Source organism: Nuphar pumila, chromosome 16, assembly GCF_984573655.1.
Source record: "Nuphar pumila chromosome 16, dmNupPumi1.hap1.1, whole genome shotgun sequence".
In the NCBI taxonomy this organism is placed as follows: domain Eukaryota; kingdom Viridiplantae; phylum Streptophyta; class Magnoliopsida; order Nymphaeales; family Nymphaeaceae; genus Nuphar; species Nuphar pumila.
The window spans coordinates 5987825-5997617 of record NC_143264.1 but is presented as its reverse complement, the minus strand read 5'-3'; the positions used below and the strand labels follow the sequence as shown (position 1 = coordinate 5997617).

Genomic DNA, 9793 nt, shown 5'->3' with positions numbered 1-9793 from the left:
GAATTTTTGTAAATATTCAAGCATCCAAAAATCATATTCTTTAATCGAAATGACATGATCCCGTAGTCAATTCCTAGCAAATGGACCACGCTGAATGCATATGTAGGGTTGGATTTGCAAAAAAAGTGTTTAAAATGCCTGGTTCATACTCCCATATCCACATATTTTCAGTTAACATATTCTAGTGACCATATATATATATGGGTTAATATTTGATATATATCATTGAAGGTACAAAACCATTGAGTATAAATCATATTCTTTTCTTATCTTTTTGTATTTATTTTGTAGATTAAACCTGATGGACAGGTTTTGTCATTTGAAAATGGATTTTGAATCATGTGATTGTGACATATAAATAGTTTTTTTCAAATGGCTTCTTTAAATCAATGGCCCACAAAACAGTAAATTTTCACCACTCAAAAAACATATATTTTTAGATCATCGAAGGTGTGATCCTGCATGCTGAACACACCCATGTGGTCAGATTGAGTCAATAAAGCTTGAACGTGTAATTTTCAGCTTAATAGTTTTGTGACTCCGAATCCTATAAATATCGGAATTTGATGGATATCCAAATATGTTTACATGTAAAAAAGTAGATCTGGTATGAGCTCTTCACCATCCGAATCTGAATCTGAATTCAAACCCGTTTAGTCAACATCCTATTAGTCAAATATGGTACTAGCTGGCCGGTCGGAATCTGCGACGTTTGCATCCGTGATATTATCTAACCCTAAATATTAACAGCATTGGATGGGGCATATGGATGGTGCAGTGCCGAAAAATGGGCCCAGCTTTAAGCATTCAAACTTAGCTCTTTCTTGTGGCAGGTCAAGACGATTCCTGCCGGTAAAAAGTATGAGTTGAGTTTGAGCTGGCTTGTTCACCAGAAACAAGCATCGTTCAGTAATAACTGGAAGTAATAGGATACCAATGGGGGCTTCGCTTGTTTGGTAAGAGCAGCTAGTGCACATCACCTTGGGTTTGGATATTGCGGGTTCGAAACCCAATGGTATGGTTGTATTACTGGTAGGAGTCTGCCTAACCCCAGCTTACCGTTCAAAAAAAAAAGTAATAGGATATTACAAAAGAAAAAATCATTTCATAACAGGAGATAATATTTTAGCTCTAAGCCTATTGCTGCTTGCAAGTACTTCAATCATTTGTTCCACAGCACTTTATGTGAAATAAAAATATATTTGTTAATACTTAACCAGCCTATGCAAGCAGGGTTGAGCCCACACCTATTGTTCATGTTAGGCTTGCTGAGCCTATTTCACGAGCTCTGCACAAGCCAAACTCATGCCAAGTTCCTGAGTCTCACGAGAGGATCGGGTGCAATCACATTGCACACCAAAAGTGTGTAACTACATCTGACTGCCCTCCATCTCTGGGTACAGGCTGTCAGCTGGTGGGGTCCAACTGTGAGATGGAGGGTGGTCAGGTGCAGTGGCACACTTTTGGTGTGCAATGTGATTGCACCCGATCCTTGGGCCAAGTTCACATTAATGTGATTGCACCTGATCGCTGTGGGGTCCAACTGTGAGGGCGGTGAGGTGCAGTGGGACACTCTTGGTGTGCAATGTGAATGCACCTGATCCTTGGGCCAAGTTCATGAGTTTAGGACGTGACCACGTTCATGACTTTGATCACAAACTTCAGGAACTTGAACATGTTCTACGTGATGCATCGTGTTATATGAAAAAAGAGTCAGACAAAATTTCGTAGTGGGAACTTCATGGCCCATTGCATTTTTTTTAAGAAAAAAAATATCTTGACTAGATAACGTGTCTAACCGCGTTAAATTGAAAGAAAAAAAATTATGGGTAAGGATTAGTCAAGGTAAACATCATTGATTAAAGCCTCATAACATGGAAAACCAAAATAGGGATGTAACCGGTTCGGATTTGGAACCGAAGTCGGTTGAGATTTTTTTTTGTCAGATCTGGATCTGATTATCTTTATACACATTTGATAGAAATTTGTTGCAATCTATTATGGACATATTATTTTCTTGGATTTGGATTTGCAAAAATGAACCAGATATAAACATTTAGCAAGTGAGATATGCAAGTTGCTAACTTGATCCTGCTAAATTACTAATTGATAAGTCATATCCAATTCAGACATGGTCCATTTACATTGTCGGATCCTCTTTTAGTAGGGATGTCAATGGATCATATTTTATTCGATATCTGACCGAATCCGATTCTATTTAGTAGGATTTGGTAAGCCAAAAATCTATCCAATTATAATCAGCTGATGCGAATATGGCTTTGCTTTTTTGCTACGGAATCTGACGATATCCGGATTTGATGGATATCTGAATCTGTTTACATGTAAAAAAGCTAATTTGGTGTGAGCTGTCCATCGTCAAAACTCGAATCGGTTTAGCCAACATCCCATTAGTCAGACATGGCATTGGCCACAAACGACCAGAATATGAACTGTTTACATCCCTACTCATTAGAGACAGGTGGGCCAAGCTTCAACTCAAGTGCCAACAACCCGACCCAACTCTTATTAGATTCTCAGGTTGAATATAAATGTAGACATACCGGCTGGGCCGCAGTAGTTTTTTGTTTTTACCCAGACCCGAGTCCCAACATACTTACTGTTTAGGTTCAAGCCAGACCCGGTTCTGGTATGAAATTTCATAAACCATACTTGGCTCCATATGCTAATTAGGGATGACAGGGCCCTGCCCTGCCTCGCTCAGTTTGGACTGGGGGATGGAGGACATCATAGTGACAAAAGTTTTTATCGCCAATTTTTTGTTTTTCAAAAACTCACAAGAAATTGAAAAAAAATCCATAAATCTTGCATTTTTGGCAAAATCTCAGCAACAAAAAAATATAAAAATATATGATTTTTTTTTGCAACAAATCGCTGTTTAAAACATAAATATCACATTTAAATCATGGTATTTATGTTTTTTTCATAAATCTTGCAAGAAATTGCTGTTTTAAACTTTCAGGCAATTTCTTGCGAAATTATCGCAAGATTTTCATAAATCTCGTGATATTTGTCACTGTGGAGTAGGGGTGGCAATCGGGTCGGGTTGGCGTGTCAGCATACCTCAACCCGAACCCGACCCGTTTATTAAACGGGTCGGCTGTGGCAAACACGAACCCGACCCGTTTAATAAACAGGTAACCCGACACGACCCGCCAACCCATTTAATAAATGGGTTGGGTCGGGTAAACGGGTTTTCAGGTTCACGGGTCAGGTTGGCGGGTTGACGGATCGAGTTGGCAGGTAGGCAGGTTGGCGGGTTTGGTTGACGGGTCGGGTTGGCGGGTTGACGGGTCGGGCAGACAGGTTGGCGGTCGGGTTGGCGGGTCGGGCAGACGGGTTGGCAGGTTGGCGGGTTGACCCACCCGCCTAACCCGTTTACTAAACGGGTCAGCCGGGTTGGCGGGTTGGCATACCCCCAACCCGAACCCGACCTGTTTAATAAACGGGTTACACAGGTCGACCCGTTTATTAAACGGCCCAACCCGAACCCGCCTAAGAGGCGGTTTGGCGGGTCGGGTTGGCGGGTCGTGTCAGAAATTGCCATCCCTACTGTGGAGGACATGAAAACGGGGATGGAGGAGAGGATGGAGGTTAAAATCAAAACCCCTGCGGGGATGGACTTACGCTTTCTCCCACCCCGCCCTGCCCTGTCTCCATCCCAATCCCCACATTGCCCTTTCATGCCTTGTTGATGGCAATGGACGGAGGAGAAATGGGCCCCACCCTGCCTTGCTCTGTTTGGACCGGGAATGAAGGTTAAAATCAAAACCCATGTACCATCTAGGGATGGAGGGCAGAATTTTGAAACGGGGCAGGGGGTAGAGACCTTGTCCCCCGCACTGTCCACTGCCATCCCTAATGCTAATCGGCCTGAATCCAACTCGCCTAGTTAATCAGACCCCATTGATCATTACCAGACATGGATCCTTGACAGAACCTTGAATCCGAATCCTATAGAATCTAGTAGGGGTCAAGATTGGATAGAATGCTAAGGGTATCCATGGGTTGGGCATGAGCAGATCTTGACACATTGGATCCGGCAAGGCCAAGGTTTGATAACACAGACAGGGGTTGGATTAATTATCCCAGTCAGACTGTGATCAGTATACGAAACCGCCTATGGTGATTAAAATTTTATACCAGACCTGGTTCTAGCCCGAATCCTGATTAAGATCCACATTTTTTAAAGTAAAACGTTAGTTTAGTATTTTACCAATCTAGAGTGGGTTTGGTCTACGTTACCATTATAGGACCTCGCTATGGTAGGTCTTGTTGGATTCAAACCCAGACCAGTCTGCATGAATCCGATGAAGGTCCGACTCGTGGACGTCCCTAATATGTGTCAACTAGTAAGTGCTAAGCTTAGTTGCCCCAAGTGGGGTTGGCGCGGTGGGATGAGGTCTTGGCGGCTAGACGGGCAGTCAAGGTTCAATTTTCATGGGTACCCTTTGTGCAACCTCCGCGTAGGGATGACAGTGGATCGGAAGGAAATGGGGCTCCGCCCCGCCTCGCCCTTCTTGGACCGAAAATGGATGGACTTACAATTTTCCCGCCCCGCCCCGCCCCAGCCCAGCCCAGCCTCGATCTCCAATCTTTCCTTAGGATGGTAATGGACCGAGGAGAAACGGAGCCCCGCCCCGCCTTGCCTCGTTTAGTTTAGACCAAGATGAAGGACATTAAAAAGAAAATGGAGGCGAAGGTTAAAATCAAAACCCGTGCGGAATAGAGGGCAGGATTTTGATACGGGGCGAGGGTAAAGATCTTGTCCCCCGCCCCGGTCCACTGCCATCACTATGTGGGCGTACTAGCCGCGTGGAGTTTGGCGCCATCGGCATAAAGACCGTAAATCTGGCAGGGTGAGTAGTTTGGATCGGATCCATTAGGTCCGATATGCCTCGGGATACAAACAACTTAATTGGGAGAGATAGAGAGAAATGCCAAACTAGCCACCATTGCCGTCCATCCACCACCCACAGGCAGCAGTTACTGGTGGCGCTCTTCCAGAGAGACTGCAAATCTTTGACACTCTTGGCTGAAAATGGCTTCCTCCCTTCAACGATTCGATCTTTTCTCGAACACCTAAGTACCATGGAGGCCATAGTTGAAGAGAAGAGGAAGATTGGTCTCGAAAAAATCTGATCTTTGCGCCACTCAAGCGGCGATTTCCTTCGTTGGTCATCATGGGTGGCGGCGGAAGGATCTTCGAGTACTTCGTGGTGTGCGGGATCGGGCCGGAGATCCGGTCTCTCGACGGGAACAAGGGGTATCAGGGGACGGGCGTCATGTACATGCCTTCCTTTCTGGATCAGTTCCCACATTCCAAGGATTCGATCTACCCTCCACCTCCTCCTCAATTGCCCACTGTAATTTTCCTTTCCCTTTTCTTCCGATCTTTTTCGAATTGCGCTCGGTTGATCTTGTTAGTGTGTCTCAATATCTATGATGGGTTTTGATGCATTGGATGCCCAATTTATTATGGTCTCTAAATATGGGATTTATGGAAAAAATTGAATAATTTGTGTTAGATTACTGTTTTTTGTTATCATTTTGCTCTATAGCAAGGTACTGGTAGCATCATTTAGTTCACCATGCTATTTTTATGGATGGTATAGGTCAACCATGAACATAGAAGAGTTGGCTAATTTTTCTATTGGGTACCTTTTAGGATTTTTTTTGGTGGCATTGTAAATTCTTACCATGGGATAAAACATGAAATTGATAGGTAGATGCTGGCACATGCCCAGTTATCTTGTGCAGTTGTAGTGTAGTGATTGCTAGAGATGCATCAGGATCTAAGCCATCTTACTAAAGGTGATTGCGGTTGATTCTTTAATGCTTGGTGGTGGGTAGGTGAAAAATGGTATTGCTAGAGACATGTTTTAAGATTTTGCACTATAGAGCATTAGCATGGGGTTGGGAGAATTGGTTACTGGATTCCAACTCAAAATCATGCCCACTGTTTATGCAAAACAAGGAAATTTGTGGTATTCTTCTGCAGGTCAAGCGAATGGGAATGGTGACATCTTTGGGTTAAATAGTTTGGAACTGAGGCCTTATGATCCCGTATAGGGAGTTAAGAATCTATCTTATTTCACTCATTTATACTCACGTTTAGGTTGGATTGTCGGTAGTCTATGACATTCCTTGCTGCTTAAAAGATTTCTTGCATTATGGATGTTTTCTTGGTAGCTACTTCAACACCTTTCCCTCTCGTAAGAATTTACTGAAACCCATAAATGCAATTCTTTTTAATGAACTGCTAAAGTACCCGATCTTACCGCTTTAAATGCATCACCATCATTCATATTTAGGACAGTTCATATTATCCAAACGTTTTCTGTTTACCTTCAATGCCCAAACTTTGAGCTAGGTCTAAAAGTCAAATTGCTTGTGAGACTATTGAGTTGAGGTCGCCATGGAGTGCTAGACCCGAGTGACTTCAATGTACATGAACCATCATATGCACTTCCTTTTTTATCATTCCCATCAGTCTAACTTTAGATCTAGGTGCCACTGAGAGTGTGCCAAATTTTCCATCATTATTCAGGCATTTTAGAAACTGGATCAGGTGATGAAACTGTGCAATTTCTGAATACTTAAATCGTCATGTTCTGGTTCATCTTATGGGTTACAGAGGCTTGCTGACATGTTAGAGGATGCATAAACTCAGTTTATGTTGACTTGAGTGCAAGATGCCTTGACTTTTTGTTTGGCTTGATTCACATCAATTTAGACTTCTCAAAGAAGTTAACTTGTTTTTTTGTCAAACACATGTTTGAGTACCAAATTCCTGGGGTTAATCTGAATCTTAAACAAGACTCAAACTTTTTTAAACATCAAGGCAATTGAAAGGCAACATAAATAGGGGAGATTGGTGGTTGATGACTTCATGGAGATTTAAAGGGCAGTCGTATGGATTAGAAGAATTAGTGATGAGATTATAATGATTAACTATTTAGAAAATGAACTACTGTTAGCACCACGAGTATAGAAAAGTTCTCACCAATGGATGCTTTAATGTCAGATATATTGAGTGATGAATGCGTGTTGATTGGTGGAGACCTACATGGTCATATTAATGGATGTAAGAAGTGTAAAAGTATCTTCAACAAGATACTAAAGTCAAAGGAACGATATAAAAGTGTGAACATACACACACCAAGAACACTTGGAACACTTGTGCACCAAAAGCACAAAATACGAAATCACAAATGTGCAAATGCACTCATAAGTTTCATAAACACTAAAATGGTTGGGCAATAAACCCCAACACTCTAATACAAATACAATGGAGAGAGCCCATATTTATAGGGCTAAAGGAGACCTTGGAAGGGGCTCCACATAGTCGTTGGAGCCCCTCCAACGGTCACAAATGTGACCGTTGGAGGGGTCCAACGACTAGTGTGTTGGGCCCCTCCCAAGGTAGGTACAAAGCATTTATTGAAAGAAAAAGAAAAAATAAAAATGGGAAAAGAAATTACAAGACATATTCGAAAAAGAATATGTGTAAAAAAGACTAAACTACCCCTAAGACTAAAGATAGAATTATATATATATTTTACATATATAATAGGTAGATACATATACATATATTATATATATGTATATGTATTACCTTATATATGTAAAATATATATACGAAGTAACAAGTTTGGATTACATATTTTAACACCCCCCCTCAAACTTAGGGCAGGATGACCGATAGTTTGCCAAGAAGGAAGTTGAACCGTGGAGCACACAAGGCTTTGGTAAAGAAGTCCGCCAACTGATATTCGGACGTAACATAAGGAAGATCAATGACTCCTCGGAGATATGCTTCGCGAACATAGTGACAGTCCATTTCAATGTGTTTGGTCCGCTCATGGAATGTGTGGTTTTTCGCAATGTAGATTGCGCTCTTGTTGTCGCAACACAGCTTGGTAGGCCCTTCAATTGTGACTCCCATGTCTTCAAGCAGTTGATGAATCCAAACAATCTCCATGGTAGTAGTTGCCATGGCACGATATTCAGCTTCTGTTGAGGAGAGTGACACATTTTGTTGCTTCTTGCATCTCCATGAAATCAGCGAGTCACCTAAAAATACACAAAATCCAGTGGTGGAGTGACGGTTATTTGGGTCACCTCCCCAATCGGAATCAGTATAAGCAATTAATTTTAAATCGGAAGAAGAAGATAGAAAAACTCCCTTATTTAGAGTACCCTTTATGTATCTTACGACTCGTAAGATGGCACTCATGTGAACGGATGTAGGCGCATGCTGAAACTGACTTGCAGTGTGGACTGCATGGGATATATCTGGTCTGGTGATACTTAGATACATCAAAGATCCTACAAGCTGTCTGTAGGGTGTAGGATCCAAAAGTGGAACCCCATCATCAATTTTCATCTTTGCTCCTACAACCGCAGGAGTTTCGCAAAGCTTCTCATCCGTAATACCTGACCTGTCAATGATCTCAGAGGCAAGCTTAGTTTGAGATAAAAAATATCCTCTAAGAGAGTATGCTACTTCAATTCCCAAAAAATAAGTTAGAAAACCCAAGTCAGACATTTCAAATTTATCCTTCAAGATAGATTTTATACTCTTAACCCCGTTAGAGTCACTCCCACTGATGAGCATGTCATCAACATACAGAAGTAAAATTACAATCCCTGCATTGGATTTTCTAACAAATAAAGCAGTGTCAGTAAAACAAGAGGAAAAGCCATTTTCAATCATAACAGAATTAAATCTATCATACCAAGCCTTGGGGGCTTGTTTTAGACCATAGAGTGCTTTTTGAAGACGAAGCACCCTTCCCTCAAGAGCCTCCATTCCAAGAGGAGCATCCATATAAACTTCTTCACTTAAATCACCATTTAAAAAGGCATTTTTAACATCCATTTGATAGATGTTCCACTTGTTGATAGAGGCAACGGTTATTAGACATCGAACAGTGACCATACGGGCTACAGGAGCAAAAGTTTCTTCATAGTCAATACCATATTCTTGACTATATCCTTTTGCAACCAAGCGAGCTTTATACCTTTCAAGGGATCCATCACTTTTAGTTTTTACTTTAAAAACCCATCTGCATCCTATTGTTTTCTTACCTTTAGGAAGATGTTGAAACTCCCAAGTTTTGGCTCTTCTCAGGGCCTCAAGTTCACTGTCCATTGCATTAATCCATTCAGGGCACTTTCGTGCTTCTTCAAAGTTTCTAGGTTCTATATAGGAGTGGATAGCACTAAGGCAGACTCTATATCTTGGTGAAAAAGAGTCATAGGAAATGAACCTAGAGGGAGGCCTTCTACTTCTTTCGGTTCTACGAGGGATTATTTCATTCTGAGAACCACTGGGACTCGCATTACTATATCTGTCAAGGGCACTCCTAAAGTTGTTTTGATCTCTATGAGTATAGGTGATAGGATCTCTAGGTAAGTCAATATTTTAATGTGACGAAGGAGGTAAGAAGGAGTTTTCCTCAGTTTCAACTTCATTTGGGTTACTTTGATCTCACTCATTATCACTAGTATCATCGTCTTTATTTAATAGATCAAATAAAAAGGAGTAATCCATATTTTCATTATGAGGGTCACTTTGTTCGAATCCACTAACATTTTCCAAAAAACTCACATTTCTGGAAACATACAATTTATCACTTTTGATATCATAACAACGAAACCCTTTTTGAGTTTCGGAATAGCAAGAAAGGCACAAGGAATGGCTTTGGGAGAAAGTTTGTCATTCTTATCAGTAAGAACAAAACATTTACATCCAAAGACCCTTAACCTG

At 41.4% G+C, this 9793-nt stretch overlaps 1 protein-coding gene across 1 annotated transcript in view; it reads left to right on the top strand.

The window, feature by feature from the left end:
* Positions 1 to 4950: 4950 nt before the first annotated feature.
* SCD1 (stomatal cytokinesis defective / SCD1 protein (SCD1)) overlaps positions 4951 to 9793 on the top strand; it is a 166625-nt gene continuing 161782 nt past the window's right edge. The window contains exon 1 of the mRNA XM_089991664.1: positions 4951 to 5384. Within this exon, the coding sequence (XP_089847790.1) occupies positions 5202 to 5384 (183 nt within the window). The 5' untranslated portion in view covers positions 4951 to 5201. The remainder of the gene's footprint in view (positions 5385 to 9793) is intronic.